The 22,086-nt window shown below is 46.7% G+C and overlaps 1 protein-coding gene across 2 annotated transcripts in view; it reads right to left on the bottom strand.

The window, feature by feature from the left end:
- The window catches only part of ITGA9 (integrin subunit alpha 9), a 344,722-nt gene that overhangs the window by 10,816 nt on the left and 311,820 nt on the right, over positions 1–22,086 (bottom strand). The window contains exon 27 of one of the 2 annotated variants that reach the window (XM_072726452.1): positions 6,745–6,864. In XM_072726452.1, the coding sequence (XP_072582553.1) occupies positions 6,745–6,864 (120 nt within the window). Of the gene's footprint in view, positions 1–6,744; positions 6,865–12,270; positions 12,380–22,086 lie in introns of those variants that run through there. The other variant, XM_072726451.1, reaches the window with a different exon arrangement.

Below are 22,086 nucleotides of genomic sequence, written 5' to 3'. Positions count from 1 at the left end.
AAGGGTGGAGGGAGAGGGGTGAGGAAGGGAGGCACTGAGAAGCCAGGGCCCTAAATGAGGCTTTCTCTTCCAAAGGAAAAACAACCTCGAGTCTTCACTCTCTTGCCACTTGCCCCAGAGGCTGGCCTCGGGACCTGAAGGCACTTCGTAATGTGCATGTGCCCCACGAAGTTGCTATCCCTACTGGACAATTACACTTTCTTCTATCAACAGGCCTTTATGATTGTGGCAAAGAGACACGAGGCCCAGGCCCAGGCAGCTTCAACCCCCGTCAGGAGCTAAAGGAAAGGAGAGGGGAACTCATTTGGATTTTTCTCCCTTAAAAGAGTTTCATATTTCAAAGTTTTCTTCCTGCATGGTGGTTTGGCAGGCTACTGTAATCCTCACACATAAAGTTTAAATTATGGCTCCCAGTGTCTGCTAACATCCCAGCTTTGGGGGAAGCTGATTAGGATCCATTTCAGTATTTGAAGAAGGGTCTGGTTAGCTCGGAACCCCGGTTGTGGATTTTGTGCTGGAGCCAGGGCCTGCTGCCGCCAAGCTTGAGAGCGCCTGGGATGCAGGCGGCGGCGGGCGGACCTTCGGGAAGGTTCTGGGGTCTGCCCTGAGGCAGAGGTGGAGGCTGAGCGGTAGGCAGGGAGCCTGGAAGGGCTTTCTATTGTAGATTGATCGTGGATGAGGGGCATGTTAGTAGCACCATGGTGAGTGCAGGAGGGCCTAGGAGATGGTGGCACAGCCCCTTCCCCTGGCCAAGTCCTGCTCATCAATCTGGGTGCTTGGCTCAGCCACCATGTCTGGTCACTTAACCACATTTCCCAGAGGTCTTCCAGGCTGAGTAAGGGCTCTTTTGTTTACCGCTGTCTCTTTGCCCAGAGTCTCTCACCTAGTAGGAACCCAATACTGTTTGCTGAATGAAGGCACTAGCCATCTTTCAAGGGTAAAGTGTGCTGACCCACAGGCCTGTGTCTTACAAAGAACACATCAGCACAGCCACCGGCTTTGTTCCGTTCTCAGTACCATGCTATGATCTGTGGTTATGTGGCACATTCTGGGGAAGGACCATTTTTGGCTCATCAGCTTGAGGCAATGGCAAGCAACCATAGGTGGCAAGATAAGGGGTTCCTGGTCAGCAGTGGCAACTGGGTACCACTCGGTGGTTTTTCCCCTTGACGGGGATGGAAGGAATTATAGATGAACCATGGCAATAAGCCCAAAACCATAAAGACCTCCCATGGAAGCTAAATATTAGGCTGGTCTTTAGTCCAACTAATCAACAGACTTCTATGCACTGGATTGTCGATACAGTATCAGATTTCTATTCTATACATAAGGCATCATTTTTAGGTTACAGACACAGGAATCACAGTTGATAAGAGGTCTGTTGGTGAAGTTTCAGGAATATGTAGGTCTTCAAAATAATCCTACATTTTGCTTGCCATTTTTAACCTCCTATGGTCATCATACTTACTAGTTCACTGTTGAAGAAAGATGCTTTTCTTTTTTTTTCTTAAGATATTATTTATTTATTCAGACACACACACACACACACACACAGAGAGAGAAAGAGAGAGAGAGAGAGAGAGAGAGAGAGAGAGGCAGAGACACAGCAGAGGGAGAAGCAGGCTCCATGCAGGGAGCTAGATGCTAGACTTGATCCCAGGTCTCCAGGATCACACCCTGGGCTGAAGGCGGCGCTAAACCGCTGAGCCATCCGGGCTGCCCGAAAGATGCTTTTCTTAAAGAAACTCCCTCTGCTAACTTACTTCCTGCATTGTAGCTTTGCCTAAAGAGATTATCCACTCTGCATTCTGAGTGTATTCGTGAATGTTGCACCAAGATTAATTTTTATTCCCTTTCCCTAAAGAAGCTCAATTGTGATTTTATCTATGATACTATGGAAGAGAGGTGAGGTTTCAAATACTTTAAAACAACAGTGACTTTCAAAGAAAAGATTAAGAGTTTGCCCCTATCTCTGGCCATCATGAATGTGGCAGATAAAACGTGGCCCTAAACCCTTTACCCCTCCTCCTATTAGGATGTGGGGTCTATTTCCCCTCCTTTGAATCTGGGTTGGCATGTGACTGCTTTCACCAACAGAGTATGGTGGAATGATGCTATGCCAGTTGTGGACCAGGCTTTAAGAGAACCAGCAGCTTTTACCATGCTCTTTTGGGGCCTACACTATCAGGTAAGAAGTCAGACCCCTCCCTGGGGAAGTTCTGGGTCTACATGTAGAGGGAGTGGGCCTCCCAGTCATCCTCACCAAGTGCCAGCAATGTGAGTGAAGCTGTCTTGAACTCCTCACGCCACCACTTAATGTGACTCCACTTAATGTCATTGGGAGCAGAAGAACCACCTAGCTAAACTCTTCCTGGACTCCTAACCTATACATTTGTAAGAGGTAATATAATGGCTGTTCAAAGCCACTCAACTTGGGGGCAGTTTGTTACACAGCAGCGGCTAAATGGTACAATATAAAAGCCCATGATGTGGGCAACAGCACCACGAACAACCATGAAGCCCTGCTGGAGTGAGCATCTTTGTGGTATCTGCCTAATTTCCTTCTTTTATGAGATTCAGCCCAACTCCCATCCTACCTCCCCAAAGTGCCACCTTGTATCTTTCTCTCACTTAGCTGTTTGGATCAGTGGGAGATATGTGACCCAAGCGGAGCCAAATTCTCTCCCTGCCAGTTTCCTGCCTCCAGCCACAGCAGTATACATTCTCTCCCCTAGACTTGCAGACTGGGATCAGTCTTTGGCTGGGACTAGAAGGTCCCTGCCTCTTGGCAGGAGCAGAGGGCAATCATTTTCTTCTGTGTGCAGGGATGTGTGGAGAGGCAGGTCTGTTTTGGGAGAACATGATGCAGGGCTGTAGAGAGGCAGTAGTGAGGGGCTGCATGGGACAAAGGGAGTGAGGGGAAGAGGGGGTTGTCTGGCTTGGTTTCTGGACACTTTCTGGTTGCAGATATACATGTTTCCTTTGGGGTCTATGCATACCCTTACATCCTTAGAATTCTCTTTCTTGCTTATGTGGCTGTGGATGGATTTCTGGTTTGTTGGTTGTTGTTATTGTTGTTGTTGGTTTTTGCCACTGAAAAAAAAAAGGGCCTTGATGATGCCTGAGATAGTATGTTTAGCCCTGGAAACTGAAGGGAAAGCTGGCCAGACCAGTGAGGTGACAGGAATATCCTTTTGGCAACCTTCCCCCTGCTATGTGAGGGGAGCTTAGAGTGACTCAAGCCCATTCTAGTCTCCTATAGGCACCACACACTCAGAATGTCTCATACCAAGCAGCTCCTTTTCCAAAATGACTTCAGATCCTGCCTTCCTTCCTCTGACTAAGGGAAACCATCAATTGTCTAAGCTAAAAGCAGTGAAGGATGGCTACTTTCATTCCTTCCTGACCTCCCAGCCCAACCAGCCACCAAGTCCTACCTGCTCTAATGTGCTCCCCTCCCCTCCACCATAGTGATGGCCCTAGCGAGGGGAGGGGAGCACAGATTTGGCAATACTACTGCTCTACCTCCAGGCCCCCCATGCTTCCCCTTTCTCCTGGTCAGTGGGTGCTGTCACAGCCCTGGTGGACGATCTCACTGCAGGTGGCTGCCCTCTCATGACACACCTCACAAGCTGCTTGCCACAACACAGCTTTTTCACCAACTCTACCTTCTAGATGGAATATCTCTCTGCCCTTCCCTGCCTGGAAAACTCAAACCACATCCAAGGTCAGACTTGAATGACACCTCATTTGTGAAATGTCCTATGATTTTTCTCAGGTGCTTCTAAGTGTTAATTAAGCTCAGTGCTAAAGATTTTGCCTGTATCTTCTCGATACCTCAGGCTCCAGGTTATGGTCTCCATTTTACTGAGGAGGAGACTGAATGTCAGAGAGGGTGACTCTCCCAAGCTGCACAGCTGGCGAGTGCTAGAGCCCAGTTCTTGTGCACAGCCATTGGCCTAGCCTGCAAAGTGCTCCTCTCACTTTCCACATGGTACTCTATGGCCTCTCACATGGTACTCTGTGGTCTTTCCATTCCCCCTTGGTGTGAGAGATTAATGGTACCTTATTCTCAGTTTCCAGAGAAGCTTGCACATACTCATCATACTCTATTATGTCATAGGTCTGTGTGCTGCATGGTGAAGGGCAGGGAGGAGTCACAATCACTGATGTATCTGTGTACCTACCCAGCATTTGGTTCAAAGCAAGTGTTCAATAAATGTGAGCCAAAATGAAGTATGGCTTTTGGATGATGAGCAAAGTGGTTTTGAGCCCCATGGCATCATTCAACTGCTTCCTTAAAGCTATTTTAGACCACTGTCTTCCACCTCATTAGTAATGGCAAGACTTTGTCTGTGGTAATGCCGCCACTTAACTGCCACCACTCTGCCCTCTTTCCTGGTCCATGGTAGATGGTGGTGTCTGCCCTCTTGGGTCTTGGCTCTTTGGATCACATATATCTGGGTGACATCAGGGTCCTGGCCACCCCATGACAGCCATCTCCTACAACTGCATTCTTTAAATAAACACAGCAAAAGCAAAGCTAAGCAGATGGTAGGTGGAATGAAGCAAGTGCATGTAAACAGAGGTGAGACATACACCTGAGTGGCAGAGCCAAGAAGGGTGGTCAAAAGGAGGGCATTCTTGTTATGAGCGGGAATGGGGCATGGCCACAAAATTCCCCACTCTGGCCCTGTCTGGTCTCATGCACCCAGCTTTGGAGGACAGAGGATTACTCTCATCTGAAGGGCCCAGACAAAGGCAGAAGGAAGAAATACACACACACACACCCCAACCAATGCCCTTACGGTCTCTTCAGATTCCAAACACTGAGCTGGCTTTGTTCTTTGCCCACAGACCAGAGGCAGTCTGGGCAGGAAGTTGGAAGAGAGAAGGGGGAGTTAAGAATCTACTGGCCACATAGATTAAACAAACAACAAATTGGCAGATTAAAAAAAAAGGTTAATATCCACTCCTGGCAAATATATAGGAAAATGGACACATGCTGCAGTGCTTGTGGGAGGGTGAATTGGTATCACCTTTCTAGAGGCAATTTGCAGTATGTAATAAAAGGCGTAAAGTACTCTTTTTCTTTGACTCTGTAATTCCATTTCTAGGGTTTCATCTTAAGCACAAAATGGAGGATTTGTGCAAATATTTGGCTCTTAGGATATTCACTATGGCACTCTTAAAGGAGGTGTGAAACCAGGAGCCACCTAAACTCCTGTATCACAGGGCTGGACAAGGGCAGACCTTGCAGCTTCATGACAGGCCTGAGAGTGGGTTTTTAACAGTATGGACAGATGTTTACAATACTGTGTTTGGGGAAGAATAGGCTTAGACACAGTACATTAAAAGCATGGGAATGTTAGATAAGCTTACTTCAAGTTGTGTGCTCAATATTTTTCATTAAACCTCCAGACCCTTTTTCAGGTGATATAGCTTTAAATTTAAAGCAATGAGTCCCATTGTCAGTCTGAAAAATGTGTAATAAAACACTTTTTTTTCCTGTTTCTAGACTTCTCAGATAAAAGTATATTTAATATGCTTTTTTTCAGATTAATAATTGAACCCACAGTTTTGACTTTAGAGGTCTTGTAGCTCACAATATATCGAGTATATTACTGGAAAATTTAACATCCCTATTCAAAAATAAGTAGGTGCTATGAGAGTACTTGGTCTACATCTTTATGCAGCGAGTAAGGTCAAGAAGAGACAACACTTTCATCATGGTTATTCTGAGATGTGGACTCCTGAGTGTTTTACAATCTTTTTTTTTTCTCTTCCTGACATGCTACAATGTTGGGTCAATAAAAATTATTTTGCAATCTCAGAAGCTAATTATTTGAATCTAAAGCTTTTGTCTATAATGCTGTAAGAGGCCATTTCCGCCTGCCTCTGAAACTGCGAACCCTGGAAAATCAAGGCTTTGGGAACAGTAGGTCCCACCTATGGTTCCTGGTGCTATCCTAGGAGCCAGAGACCCAAGACCACACACGGGCTCCACTCACCTGGAACATTACTGTCCAGTGGAAGAGACATACCTTCACTAGATAATGACTCTGAGGTTGCTACTGATGAATATAGAGGCTCTGAAGTAAAGGGACTCCAGATCTCTGAGAGTGTGAGGCAAAGAAAGCATCTCAGACTTGGGATGAGGACATTCCCTTCTTCTCGAGAAAGTGACAGGAGGCAAGAAGGATGGGCAGGTATTCCCTGGTGAAGGAGGCAGGGGAAATCTATCCCTTGGTTCACCTACAAATGAACCACCAAGAGGTTGGGAGAATGGTCCACTCAGCTCCCCAGGCAGAACTCTGGACAGTTAGCTCATCTCAGCTACCTGAGTAAGGCAGAAGCCCTTTTCATAGTCTACATGGGTAAAGAACAAAGAATTGCCCTGCAGTCCCTTGCTTTTTTTTCCCCCAAGGAAATGGTGAACCATCCCAGGGTCCACTGTGCCTCCCCAGGCTTCTGTTGGTGTGGAGTCAGGCTCCCACCTTCCTGACAGGACCAGTGAAAGAATGGAGTGAGGCTGAGATGTTTAAATGGTTATGAGTGGCCTCAAGAGGAACCAAGATTCCATTCGAGCCTGCAGGGGGCCCTGCCCTCCCTCCACTGTACCTGCACCATGAAGAAAGTCCTAAGAGGAAATTTCTTCCAAGAGAATTTGCCTCTGGTGAGGCAGGAAGACTGTGCACCTATGGGTGGGGGCTCCGTGGGGCCCCCCACAATCGCCAGACTCACCTTCCAGAGCAGCACAGCCAGCAGCAGGAAGATAAGGATTCCCACCAGTAAACTTATGGCAATGATCCACCCCACGACGTAGCCACGGGGCTCCAGATTGTGCAAGGCTTCGAAGACCACCTAGGAGGCAAAGCAGAAGGAGGGGAAGATGCTCAAACACAAGTACTCATCGCGTGACAGAGCCCGGCCTGGGCTTGATGTCTGGAGGGAACTATAGGTGTGTCCAGTCTGTTGTTACCAGAGTAGATTTTGGTTCTATGCTTTTCTACTTATAGACTGATGGATTTTTTTCCCTACGAGCATCAGAAAAGGCACTTGAAATCCAAGCCCCAGTTCTTGAAAGGGTTGTAACAACAAAAAGCCTGACCAATATCATGAAGCGAACATAAGTGTGGTAAAGGTCTCAGAGGACGTGCTCCGCTCTTGATTCAGGCAACAACAGTCTCTCTTTTATTATGGTTTTGCAATGAAGGACATGGACATGCCCTCCATGTAAGACAGGTACTCTCCCCAAGTGTTCACTTCAACAAGTAGCTTAGCGCAATCGTTTGATCAATGCCAGTTTCCTGACAGGCTGTCATTCCACAAGGGCCAGGACACCATCTGTCTCAGGTCTCATGGCAGCACCTAGCACACAGTAGGCCCTCACTACTGAAGCGCCGGGCTCTGGTTTCCAGTGGGAGCCATATGCATCCTGGCCCCTGCCACAGTGAGGCAAGGTTCCCCAAATTTTATGGAAGCCCGGTGGTGTGTGGGTTAGCAGCCTGCAAGAGCTAACCGCGTGCTTCTCTTCCTCGCCCCACATCTAGTGACACTGCAGTGGTGGTCTGAAATGGGCCACGGGCCAATGTTTACACTGCGGAAACTGGCAGACGAGTCAGGGCCTCCCACTCTCCACCAGGGAACTGATTGCTTAATACATATTAATGCTAAGTGTACCCTTCGGCCCTGTTTTAGCCTCACTGGACACCGTGCAGTTTGGTTTTATAGAATTCAAAGCATCTACTGTGTCCTCGTTGCCTGGCAGCTTTCCCTAACATCCACTGCCCACTCGAGCTTGCTGCAAAAGAGACAGGACTCACAGTGCTGGGCGGTCATCATCTCCCTCGGCTGCCTGGTTGGCCCATACCCAGGTCTTTGTCCGAGCTGGGCCATTCCATCCTTGGGGAAAGCCTACCTAATCCTAGCTGGATGCTGGAGGCCAACTGAGGCTCTGCCTCTGCCCGGAAGCCTTGCTTCTCATGGAGGAGCCCAGCGGTCCTGCCTCCCCCTGCTCAAGCCATATGTCCAGCACCATGTATGTCCCCTTTTAGGGCCTAGCTCCCAGCTCTCTAATTCTTCCCAAATAGCTCTCTGTGTCAGGCTCGGTGCTTTACTTGTAACCCCCTGACTAGTTTACACAACAACCCGAGGACGGCTTCAACGCCCGTTTTACAGAAGGGAACCATGGAGGCCCAGAGAGGAAAAGCCTTTTGCTCTGTAGCTTAAGTACAGAGTCATGATTTGAACTCAGGTCTAGCCAACCCCAAGCCCCTAAATCTGAGCTTGCCAATGTCACACCACGGAGTGCCTAAGCTGATGGTGGCTCTTCTTAAAGAATACTCGTTGGTTAAATGGATCATTTGTTGTCTGTGTCTGGGTGATAAGGGAAGCCAATGTGAGCATCTCTATCTCACTGTGTCTATCCCTACAGCTGGGGTAGGAGGGGAGTTGTGCACCGGGGGCTGGAGGAGCTGTGGTCATTCATGAGGCATATGACCTGCCACAGTCACACCTGCAGGCCCTAAATCCAGAACATTATCTCAAGGAAAACCAGGCAGAGCAGAGACCATCCCTTCCTGCATGGGGACAAGTGAAAGATAATAACTACAGACACAGTTGTCATTCTGGGAATGGAAAGGAGGCCACCCTGTAGCACATACTCACTGACTGTGTGACCTTGGGCAAGGTACTTTACCTCTCTGAGCCTCATTTCATCTGCACAATAGGGGTAAAATAGCACCTCCCTAGAGAATTCAAGATTACTATGGACATAAAGCTCTGAATCTAATACCTTGCAGAGCCAATCCTTGACAGATAGAAAGTGATTTTTCTATCAGTGCTGACCAGAAGATGTTTTTGAGGTTGTACACAGTTGGCTAGTCTTTAATTTTTAAAAGCCATTTGTTGATGTCTAAAATACATAGAGAAAAAAAAAATAAAAAAAATAAAAAAAAAATAAAATACATAGAGAAAAGTGAACATAACCCAAGTGCATGGCTCACTGAATTTTTATATACCACATGCTAAACATACACGTGTAATCAGCACCCAGATTAAGAAACAAAATATGACCAGTCCCCCAGATGCTTCCTTCCCCCTCCTTTTCTGCTAACACCTGCACAAGGGTAACCACTAATATGACTTCTCAGGGCCTAAATTAACTGCACCTGCTTTTGTCCTTGGAACATTTGGAACAGTACAGTGTGAACTCCTGTGTCTGGCTTCTTTCTCTTAATGTTGTGTTTTGGGGAGCATCTGGGTAGCTCAGTGGTTGAGTGTTTGCCTTCAGCTCAGGTCATGATCCCGGGGTACTGGGATCGAGTCCTGCATCAGGCTCCCCGCAGGGAGCCTGCTTCTCCCTCTGCCTGTGTCTCTGCCTCTCTCTAGGTCTCTCATGAATAAATGGGTAAAATCTTAAACAAAACAAAACATTATGTTTTGGGGAGTCATCCAGGTTGTAGCGTATTTATCCTTACTGCTGGACAGAACTGTACTGTGTGAACACACTACAATCTATTTATCCATCCTATCCTGTCACCAAGAGTGGTTTTCAGACACTGAGCAGGGGGTAGTGGCTTGGAAAGGAGCTGTGAATTCTGTCTTCATGGGCCCCTATTTCCTATCTGGTTTAGATTGAGAGGTCCCTGTCTTTATTTTATTTATTTATTTTTTAAAAGATTTTATTTATTTATTTTTTAATCATGATAGACATAGAAAGAGAGAGGGGGGGGCTGAGACACAGGCGGAAGGAGAAGCAGGCTCCATGCCGGGAGCCTGACGTGGGACTCGATCCCTGGGCTCCAGGATCATGTCCTGGGCCAAAGGCAGGCACTAAACCGCTGAGCCACCAAGGATCCCCGAGGTCCCTGTCTTTAAAGACAGATTGGTGCCTTTGGGTTCTCACCCCTAAAAAGCTGTAGATTGAACCACCTCCCATATTCAGAATCTCTCACGGTGTCTTGTACAGATGAGGCAAGACACTGTGGCCAACAGGCACGATGTTAGGCAACCAAGATCCTGCTCTCAGCTCCCCCCTTGTGAAATGGGGGTCTGAAAGGGAAAATCAGATATAGTGTTGTGAAAGTAACGCAAGTCTGTGAACCTTCCTGTCGACGGTGAGTTGCTGAGGCAGGCCGTGAGCTCAGTGTGGGCCAGCTGTAGTCCAGCTCCTTGGAGAGCCCCAGTGGCTTCTCAGGGACGGTGCCAGAAATCTGCATCCCCGCAAAGCCGCGCCGGAGGTCTGGTTTTGCGGATACAGACACAGCTGAGGGTGTCCACTGCAGTTTAGTCTAGCAAATTCCACAAGAATGCCCTGTCATTTCCCCAGAATGCGTGTTTAATCCTTTCTTATTTTTAGTGATGCCGTTCATCTTCTCGGGTGTGTGTCTCGTGCTCTGGCAGAGCTGGCCCCCACACGTCAAGACTCTAGTAAGTTCGTGTAGGAGAGAAAATCAGAGTGTCCTGCAGTTTTAAGAGGTCCCATCTTGGAGCACCTAGGTGGCTCAGTGGTTGAGCAAACTGCCTTTGGATCTGGGCGTGAGCCCGGGATCCTGGGATGGAGTCCTGCATTGGGCTCCCTGCGGGGAGCCTGCTTCTCTCTTCTCTTTCTATGTCTCTGCCTCTCTGTGTCTCTCATGAATGAATAAATAAAATCTTAAAAGGAAAAAAAGAAGAAAAAGAAGTCCCATCTTAGATAAGACGATTTCAGGAGCCTTCGGGAGGATTCCCTAGTGTTAGGAGTTGTCTTTCTAAAATGTAGGTCTTCTGTTGCTTCTCTACTTAAGCTATCAATGGCTTCCCTTTACACTGAATACATCATCTGGGTCCTGGGGCTCTTTACAGTCTGGTCTCCCTCCTACCTGGCCAGCCCCTTGCAGAGCAACCATTCACATCCTAGCCAGTCTGCGTCATCTTGCCTCTGGGACCCGTGCTCTCTGGCCTCTCTGCAGGCTGCTCTGGCCATCTGGAATGCCCTTCCATTCTTGTCCATTTAGCAAACTCCAATATTGCTCATCTTAAAAATGTTCATACCCTTTGGTCCATTCATCCTGTACTTGAAAATTTACTCAAAGGCAAAGAAACATAAAACAGAAAAAGTTTTGTTTTCAAAGATGTTCACTGAGTAATTATTTATACTGGTACATAATAGAGATTTCCCCAACGTCTAACAACACAGCAACAGATAAGTAAATAGGTAATTATGGTCAACCACAAAGTGGAATACCATAGAGCTATTAAAAAGGATGATAAATCTGGCTGTCCAAGTACAATTTTCAAAAAGCTGAAGACATGCTGCTCATACAAATAGAGAGCGAACACATGTTAAAGATGGATTTAATTCATTATTGAGGGAACCAGCAGGATGGTGAAACTAGTTCAAAGAAGGATCTGAAAACATTTGTGGAACAGACATGCATATACACACACATATGCGAGTGTACACACACAAGAATGCTGAAATCAGATACAAAACTGGCTAATGTCCCACAGGGCGATGAACTATAATCTTTGGGATCATATTTTCTGCCAGACAGAAATCATTTTCACCTTTATTGGCAAAAGGCTTTATAACTTATTAGTCTTCTACAATCAACTTGTAACTTCAGAGAATCCAGGCCCTAGAGAGTTAGGCAGGCGTGCTACACCTTTTCTCAGATTTCAGTGTGTCCAAGATTCACGTAAGGAACCTAGTTACAACGCAGATGCTGACTCTGTGAGTCTGGGTTGGGACCAGAGATTCTACATTTCAAATAAGCTTCTTGGTGATGCTAATGCCGCTGGTCCATACTTTGAGTAGAGAGGGGCTAGGGAATGCTCCAGTCTACCATTGGAAGGACGTGCAATCATCTTTTTACCTGATTTCCATGTTTTAAATACTTTTGAAAACATGATAACATGGGAAAAATGATAAATGTTACAATGTTAAGTCAAAAAATGAGAATATCAGTTTAATATTTAGAAGGTATCAGCTTTGTAGAAAGATGGTAGGAAGTTTCAAAAGTACACAGGTGCTTTTTGATATGGGCATTTTTTTTCTTTTTGTTAATAAATTTTTTTAAGCTGAGCATTTTTTTCCTTTTAAAAAATTTATTTAAATTCATTTGCCAACATATAGTGTAACACCCAGTGCTCATCACACCACGTGCCCTCCTAAATGCCCATCACCCAGTAACCCCATACCCCCTAATTTAGCATTTTAAAGCGAATTAAAAAAAAAAAAGACGAAAAGGAAAGACACTGCTTCAACATCTCCTATTTCAAGAAGCCTGACCCATTCCTTTCTTTTTGGCAGAATTAGTCATTCTCTGAGCTTCTGGAAACAGCAATCTTCAACTTCTTTTAGCAGAGAAGACCTACTGTGCTATCCCCATGTCTGAAACAGAAAAAAAGTGGAGGTTCTCTGGTTGTAAAGAAGGTAGGCAGCCAGAGTCCAGCGTGCTCGGCCCCCTTCCCAAGTCTGCCTATCTCTACCCCAGAGCCAGTTTTAAAACAGTTTTAAAACCATAGCTGAGTACTTGGCAGTCCTGGCTCCAAGTCCTTCTCACTCTGTCAGGTAATGATGGATCTTCCTGCTGATGGACTCCAGTGCCCTGTGAATTCTTACAGAACACGGTTTCGAATGCATGTCCTCCTGTCGCCTAAACCAGGATCATGATTCATTATGTGATTCATGAATGCACAGATTAATACATTCAATGTCCTCTTGGCTATAATATGAGATGAAGCATGAATGTGATTCAGTCTGCAACAAGACATCTGGGGTTTGAAGCTTGAGTCTCTGAGCGTCTGAGTGTGCTTCCCTTCTCTCTACCTCAAAAATAGAGTTGCAAATGTTATTTCTTTGCAGGGAGTTCTGGCCATCCATCCATCTGCTTACCCACCCACCCACTCATCTGTCCACCCAACCATCTGTCCATCCATCCCATCCATCTGTCCGTCCATCCATCCATCCATCCATCCATCCATCCATCCATCTATCCATCCATGCATCTAACAAATGCGTACATAGCAACTGCTATGTGCCAGGCACTGTGGGGGTTCTGTGATGAATCAAGCAGGTGGTCCAGGCTCTCACAAAGCTTCCGGCTTTTAGAGAATACTGACCAATTAGACCCATAAATGTGAAATTATAATTTTGTAAACTGCTCCGAAGGAGAGGTTCACGGTTATGAAAGATTCTGAGATAGGCATGGCAGTCAGAAAGAGTTCCTAGAGGAACTGCGTGAGTGGAGAGTGACGAGTCAAAAAGGGAGGGAGGGAACAGCATTCTAAGAAGGAGCAGCATGTGCAAAACCCCTATGGCAGGAATATGCTTGGTAGGGGTGATACAGGGCCAGCAGACAGTGGGGTTGGAGCAAACAGAATCAACAAGAAGCCAAAGGAAGATGTTCAAGATGAAGCTGGACAGATAGGAAGAGCTGGAGGCTGTGTTAAGAATCATATGCTTTATCTTAAGAGGAATGGGATTCCAATGCAGGGTTTTGACCAGGGGAGGGACATGGTTCGCAGTATGCCTGGAGCACTTAGCTGAGAAAGGACTGTAGATTAGGAGGAAGAGCTTCACGTGGTGGGGTGTGTGTGGGTTCACGGAATAAACAACCTGGGTAGCAGGGCTGCAGGGGAAATGGTGCTGGGGAGATTTATGGTGCTTTTCTGGTATGAAAGGAGGTGAGGAGAAAGGGAAAGAGATTGAGGATGAGGAGGAGTCTCATGGTGGAGGTTGATAGGAGGCCAAGAGATGGGGAGACAGAAGTTCTGAGCAGTGAAGGGATGGATGATGGCATGGCCATGGACTGAAGCTGGAGGGCTTAGGCGCCAGATGTTAATTAAGAATACATAAGAGAAGGAGGAGTTGAGGATTTGTCTCAACAGAGGTTCTGAGGAGGACAGACGTGAGGCTGGGGACACAGCTGGCCCCGATACCGGGCATCCTGCCTGCTGCTGTAAAGTTTCATGTACTTGAGGTTGGCAGGCTAGTGTCAGGGGACCACCGGGAGCCAACTTCCAGTCTGAGGCAGCTGGCAAACCAGAACCAGAGAGCTCAATTCACTTCTGTGTTTTCTGGAAACTTTTACAATCCTACCACTGCAAATATGCCTAATGTCATAGCTGGCAATGCTCAGGTCTCTGTGTAAGGCCTGAGGACATGACTACAACAGGGTGCCCCGGTCCAGGACTCTGCTGGACAACGGCTGCCAGGGATGAAGGGACCTGCAGTCAGCCCTACCCAAAGGGAGCTTCGACCTCAGACCCAGTCGGTGGAAGGTCAGTTACAATGGCAAGAGGCTGTCTGCGGTCAACATCACACACGTCTCACAGAAAAGGAATTTGAGTACAATAAAAAGTAGAAAGGGAGGAACATCTGGGACAATGAAATGACATTTCCACCTGCTTCTGATTACATCTAATAGCCAGTGAGGGTGTGTGGGAGGGAGGACAGAGAAAGGGCTGTGGGGGCTGGAAGAAGTGCTCCCCACAGAGCCATGCCTTAAACTGCTCTCAGAACACAGTCGTCCGGGAGCACACCAGCTCAGGGGAGCAGGGACACTTATGGAGACAACATCAGTGACCAGAAAACACACTGCTCGTTTGGCAAGATTGATACTGTCCGTCTATGCTGTGACAGACAGACATGCCACGCACACCGTGGCTGCCAGGCGCTGGGTTTCAGAGAAGCCTTGCCCCATTAGCACACGCAGAGGAATGAGCTGGGCTGGTGCTAATTCCTTTGTTGTTAATAACGGGTCACATTTGTTGGGGAACTTACTGAGTTCCCGACATTTCGTTGAGGAGTTTATATCCACTACTGCCCATAATCCTCACCACCGCTCTTTAAAGGGAGGAGGGGGGAAAAATTAAAAAAAAAGAAGGGGATCCCTGGGTGGCTCAGCAGTTTAGCGCCTGCCTTTGGCCCGGGGCGCGATCCTGGAGTCCCGGGATCAAGTCCCACGTTGGGCTCCTGGCATTGAGCCGGCTTCTCCCTCCTCCTGTGTCTCTGCCTCTCTATCTCTTTGTCTATCATGAATGAATAAATAAATAAGTAAATCTTTAAAAATTTTTTAAAAATAAAGGGAGGAGGGGAGGATAGCTCATCTATCTCCAGCTATCTTGATGAGAAGCTGTGCATCTGGTGAGGGCCCAGGCCACAACAGGAAGAGCTCCAGAATCAACAGACCCTCTAGTCTGCACACAATGTGCTTCCCAGGCTCCCGGAGCCACGGGTCGCTCTGAAGACCAAGGGCCAGCTGCTTACCACCCATGACTGTGATACCTACCACCTGCTCAGAATGGTGTTCCCTTTGTGTGTGGGCACAAGGCCATGGGCCAGCATGGGGCAGAGGAGCACGGGATTAAGGAAGACTCAGGACTTGCAAACAGGCGCACCCAGTAGCCAGTCCTGGCTCTTCGACCGACACGCTGTGGCACCTCAGGTTGGAAGGTCTTTCCAAAGCCTCAGTTTCCCCAACAGGAAACAAGAGTCATGATACCTGGTTCAGAAGGTCACCAGAGCTTATCACATCAAACACCAGGCACACCACAGGGATTAAATACCACCTTTCACAGCAGAATTCTCTAGAGACAAGGGGTTCAATGAGGGAGTACAGAGGCCACCAACGGAAATGGGAGGTAAAAAACTGGGGGAATTTGGGGGTACCTCAGCCCTGATTCAACCAAACCATGTTTCAATTTAGGAGTGGGTTCCATTGTTTTCAAAAATAACATCAGTGATGATGATCATGATGGTAACCAGAGAGCACTGATTTAGAATAAACTGGCTGAGACCCTGGAGGTTTTGGAGGAGGGAGAGGCTTATTCTTCATGTGGTTCATCCTGTCCTTGGTCATCTCTTTATGCCATGAGAGCCACTATTAAGTGAATGCCCACATGGATGCTCCAGGCAAGGGGCTTTGTATCAAGATGTCACTTGATCCCTCCCAACTCTTTCGGACAGGCATTCCCTACATGTGACCAGCACAAACTGCAACATCTTTACTGATATAAATCTACATGTCCATTTCCATCTCCTCTGCCACCATCATCTCTTGTCAGGTAACTGTCACAAGCTTCTAACTAACCTTATTTTCACCTTTCCTTCTTCCAATCCACTAACCACATGGCAGCCTGTGATTTTTAAATATACAGTTGACTCTTACATCACAAGAGTTGCAAGAGTTGGTTTGACCTGTGCAGGTCTGCTTCTATGCGGATTTCTTTTCAATAAATACAGTACAGTACTATAAATGTATTTTCTCTACCTTATGGTTTTCTTTTTCTTTTTTTTTTTTTTTTAAGATTTTATTTATTCATTCATGAGAGAGACAGAGAGAGGCAGAGACACAGGCAGAGGGAGAAGCAGACTCCCTGCAAGGACCCCGATGTGGGATTCGATCCCGGAACTCCGGGATCACACCCTGGGCTGAAGGCAGACACGCAACCGCTGAGTCACCCAGGCATCCCTACCTTATGGTTTTCTTAATGACATTTTCTTTTCTCTAGCTTACTTTATTTGCGAATATATAGTATGTAATACAGATAACATAACCACATATGTGTTAATTGACCGTTCATGTTATCAGTAAGGCTTCCAGTCAATAGTAGGCCATTAGTCCTTACGTTTTTTGGAGAGACAAAAGTTATATGTGAATTTTTGACTGCCACAGGGGTCATTGTGACCCTGTGTTGTTCAAGGGTCAACTGTGTATTGGATCATGCCATTCCCTACTTCAAACAGAAGCTCTCAGAGGCTTCCTTTTGCTACTGCCCCCTGGCGTTACATGGCGTGGAGTTGCCTATGCGTTCCCCTGCAGATATATTCACTGTTCCCCGGGGGTCTTGACACACTGGTCTTTGAGCAGTGAACATAGTGGGCTGTTTGGATCTTCAAGAAGCTCTTCCCTCAAGCTGGGGCACCTCTTTCCATTCTTGGCAAGCTAATTCCTTCTCATTTTCTATATCTCAACTTCTTCAGAGAAAGATTCTTTGACCCCCTTAACAGAGAGCAGGTTACTCCCACAGAACTAACCTCAATTTGAAATGAAATCCTTTTTTGCTTCCCTGATTACCATCTGTTGTCCTCTCAGTCATCTCTGGGAGTAGAGGGACCATGTTTATTTTGTTTCCCATTGAATTTCTACTGCCTAGTACAGCACCTGGCTCTTAGCAAGCCCCCAATAAGTATTCATCAAATAAATAAGCAACTGGTACGTTAAGAAGTAGGACTCCTCTTTTGGCAAATGCTGAGATATTACTTAATTCCTTATAGTTAATAACTGAATTCTCACTTGTTGGGGGTGGTGGGTGAGGGGGAGGACCACCTTTGGATGATGGTATATGATGGGGATGGTGGTGACCTTCTTTTTTTTTTTTTTTTTTTTTTAAAGATAGCTTTTTTTTTTTTTTTAAATTTTTTATTTATTTATGATAGTCACAGAGAGAGAGAGAGAGGCAGAGACACAGGCAGAGGGAGAAGCAGGCTCCATGCACCGGGAGCCTGACGTGGGATTCGATCCCGGGTCTCCAGGATCGCGCCCTGGGCCAAAGGCAGGCGCTAAACCGCTGCGCCACCCAGGGATCCCTGGTGGTGACCTTCTAATGACCCTCATCTGCAATGTAACTTGCTGTTCAAGGAGGGAAAACTTTCTTGCCATGTAGAATGTAATTTTAACTGTAACTGGCCACATAAGTGTAAAGCACATGTCATAATCCACTTGGTGACTGTAACAACTGTAAAGCTCACACCAAGAAGCAGTACAACAAAAGGACGCTAAGAGGCATCTTTTGGAGTAATCTCTGTTTACCATGTTAAGTGATGCCTCTCTGGTTGAGATGCCCTGGCTTGCACCTTTGGTTGGGAGGCTGTGGTAGGGTACAGAACAAAGGCAGAAATCTCCAGCAAGTAGAAGCTTTCTCATAGTATGGGTGGGGAAACTGAGGCTCACAGAGCCTACCTGCCACCCAAAGTCACACAGCTAGAATGTGAGGAAGATGGATTTGAATCTGGGCTTTCCTGACTCCCAAGGGGAGATGCAGTGCTCTGTATTCAGAGGTCTGACTTCTCGAAAGGGCCAAGCCTGGGAATTGAACTGAAATGACTTTAGAGAAAATGAACCTGCAACTTGCTGTCCTGATCCATTAGTGTTTGAGAGGGCAGATTTTTTTAGGAGTGAAAGCATGGCTGTGATCCCATGGCTTCATTGTGGGGTCTGATTAGGGATGAGAGGAGAAAGCCCCTACTGGGGTGAGGACAACCAGGTCCAGTCTGAAGGAGCTGGCTGGGTTCCAAGGCCACCTGGGCGGTTTTTAATAGAGATGCTTTAAAACAGGTCAATGATTTCCTTTCCATACTGGATACTTTGCATTTGTCCAGGCCGTTTCACCCCCCTTGGCTCAGTGCCTTCCCCAGGGTCTGGCTGGCTACAATGGAGAAGGGGAAGGAACACCAGGATGGGACTCAAAGGTTCTGGGCACTGTTCTTGGTTCAGTCCCTGTGAGATCTTGGGCAAATCATTTCTTCTTCCGAAGTATCAGAGGCCTTGTGTTCAGTAGAGCAAGAGACTAGTGGCTCTAACCCAGGGTGGGAGGCAAAAGGGAATCTTCGGGCACTTGTTAGAAATCTGACCTATCTTCCCATCTGCAGAAGGGATGCTGGTGGCAGTGAGCTGCGCGAGGGAGGTGAATGCCAATGTGGACATATGGTTCGCATGCACCATGGCAGACGGAGAAGAGCCCCAAACATTTGCCCTATCAAATAAGCAAGGAAACAGCACTCATTCAAGCACACGCTTTCTTAAAAAAAAATAAAAAAGCAAAAGAGCACAAATACTCCTTAACCATCTTTGGAGAAAGATTTTTACATTCCCTCACTAAGGTTGCAGCTTGCCCAAAAGAATGGTCTAAATGATTGAAAAGGACTCTGGCTCAGAGGGATGCCCTAAGAAGAGCTTGGGAATGGTTAGCTGGCCCAATGTTGAGCCTCAAGGATTGGAGAAGCACAGGGGAGGGGACACTTGTCACTTTTTAGAAGTTCCGTGATGACCTCCCTCCTAGTGCTGGGGAATCCTCCTCTGTGTGAGTCTCAGGGCAATGGTGAGGCAGAAATGTCAGTGATCTGCTTTCCCTGGGATGTGGTGTCCTGGCGACAGGGACCTAACCTCAGCTAGTGAAAGCCTCCTGCCTGACTCTGGAGCAAGGGGCCGAGAGAAGCTAGGCACATCTGTGTCCCGGGCACCATGCCAGGTTCTTCCTGTGGCCTGACTGAGCCTGTGGTCCTGGCTCCTTGGGTTTCTTAATTCCTCTCCTATCACTAGTCTGGTTCTCCAGCCTTCTTGGCAATTCTGGGAGCCACAATAGCCTCTGAACCTACTGTGATTCTGCGGAAGAGAGACAGAGCCAGTCCCTCTTACTTGCTCCTAAGATCTCAGCCTGGTACACAGTCCACATGGCAATGACTTATTCGTCTACAGATTTATGTGTGTATCATATTTTCTGCTATTTGAAAATATCAAGGAAATAGGTTTGCTATGTAATTCATAGAGGCTTCTCACCCAGCCTGGGAAGGGAGTTGGGGGCGGTGGCTTGCAGTCGCAAAGCCCATTCTCCAGATTTTTGGTTTGCCCTGTGGGAGTTTTTAGCTTTAGTTGTTGGCAACTCTCCCTGAAAAGTAAGAAGGGCTGGGTGGAATAAGAATACGAGATGCAGCGTACTCTTGGCACCTGGAAACCAGTATGGAATGCCACCTCACTGGTCTCACCTGGAACTCTCAGGTTTGGATCTGCACACAGATAAGCTTGGTGTGGTTGGTCTTGGACAAATGCTAACACATGACCTGGAAAGTACTCCCACGTCTATTTATCAATAATCAGGGCAAATGCTTCAAGAATCTATTACATATTTCTAGGTATTCATCCAAATGCTTTGTAAAGCACCACTCAGACCATAAAAAGAAAAGATCCACAAGGTCACAGGAAAATCATTTCATGTCCCTGTTGATGAAATTTACCACCGTGTACACCTCATGTAGTTACAAATCAGATTTCTCTTCTTGCCCATACCCTGTTCATACCAGCTACAGGTACACTTCCTATTCATTCCAAGGCCATCAAAATTTGGTACCTAATCTAAAATCTTGTGGAATTTTGCTTGGTTTAAATCTGGTGGCTACCCTCCATGGAAATTTCCCCTCAAAAAGACAGTTGACAGAGAGCCAGGCATTCAGAAGACTCATGCAGGAAAGAATGTGTTTGTTCTAAAAAAGTAAACCTTCCTACTCAGAAAAGATTTCTTTTTTCCTGCCAGGAAAGTTGAGAACAGATTGTAGGACTTCATCTTAGCTCATGGATTGAAAAGGCAAAGTCCTGGAAAGGAGGGAGAGTGGGACATTGTAGGATTCTGATGGCTGAGTACTAAAGAAAAATCAGTTGAAATGAGAGCTTCTTCCAAAGAACTCTTGATAATGAAAATATCACCATAGTGCTCAAAACAGAACAGTAATTGATGGAAGTGGTATTTTGGGGGCGTACAGATGACTCAGAAGCCAACAATGGGACGTTAAGCAATGTCTTCCTGGATCCCACCGTTCAGTGTTGTCATCGAAGGCAATGTGCCCAGTGATTTTTTTTCATCTACACAAGGGATTCCACCTGTAGAAAACCTGCTAAATTACATCCATTTGCTCTTAACTGGGAACACTGTGGTCTACCCAAATATTCCAAACCTCTTGTGTTGGGCATGGATTGCATTCTAGAAAACTCTTTAACCAGAGCTATGACAATGAGCGATGAATTACGATCTCCTTCACTTCTCAGGTGAGAGTCTGAATTAGCAGTGCAATGGCCAAAAGGCAGGGAGGGAGAGGCAAAAGCCAGCTCCAAATATCCAACTGCCAGAAAAACTCCTTCTCAAAGGTGAGAGATGCCAATGCCTTTCCTTCTCATCCCATTTGGTTTCCGTTATTAAAATTAGCACCTGGTCAATTCCTTGGTATGAATAGAGGAGTCAAGCTCCGCATCTGATGGATGGCCCTTTCCTGCATTCAGCATGCAATGTCCAAGCCCTGGGGCAGCTCAAACATCCCACCTCCGGAGCTTCACAGATCCACATTCATTCTGTACCAGCCAACGCTCTCATCTCTTGTTCGCTGCACACAGGAGCAGGCCTGAGGTTTTGAGGTGGTCCCAGAGGCTTACTGTTTATGGTCTTATAAGAGTGGGCTCTGGTCTGATCCCCATCCTAATCTTCAGATGCATGGTGTTTCCATTGTTGATGGGAAATAAGTTAACAACCTTTTCTTTTTCAAAAAAGAATTTTTTAAATTGGAGTTCAATTTGCCAACATACAGCATAATACCCAGTGCCCCTCCCGTCAAGTGCTCCCCTCATTGCCCATCACCCAATCACCCCAACCCCCTGGCCACTTCCCCTTCCACTACCCCTTGTTCATTTCCCAGAGTTAGTTAGCAACCTTTTCTTTATAGCTACATAATCTCTATGAATTTATCACATATGTAAATTTATCACAGCAACAGGGATGCTTCCAAGAGTCCCCGAGAGAAGGTGAATTCCAGGGAAGGAGCACAAAAAAGTAATGTCATTGCCTAGCTCAGTGGCAAAACCAGTTCACAGGTTGCTGTTTCCCCTTTCTATCTGCCTAGGATCTGAGTGTGGGTGTCAGGGATGTGCCTCCCTGCCCATCCCCGAAAGCCAGTAAAGGGCAGTACAATCCCAAGGCCACACTTCCCCTCCAGTCTCTCTCACACCCCGACGTCCAAGCTTCCTTGCTGCTGTGCCCTCCTATGTCTCTGAGGCCTGCATCCCAACTGCACTCTATGGAGGACAAGGGGTTAGAGAATGAAAGAAGGTTCTAGGCCTTGGAAATTTGGATGTGACCTCTTTAAAGTTATTTAAACAACTTGTTTTTAAAACATCCAGTGTTTATCCATGAAGCAATGTTATGGGGGGTGGCACAGATGAGATTTCAGGGAAAGGTCTGAAAAAGATAAAAATAGTCTTGGCTTTCTGAATGGAAATTCAAGCCCTGTCAAGGGTACTTCCAGACTATTTTTCCTTTGGCTGGTCATAGCAG

This window comes from Vulpes vulpes, chromosome 11 (genome assembly GCF_048418805.1).
Source record: "Vulpes vulpes isolate BD-2025 chromosome 11, VulVul3, whole genome shotgun sequence".
Taxonomy (NCBI): Eukaryota; Metazoa; Chordata; class Mammalia; order Carnivora; family Canidae; genus Vulpes; species Vulpes vulpes.
This window is presented reverse-complemented; position numbering and strand designations above follow the sequence as displayed.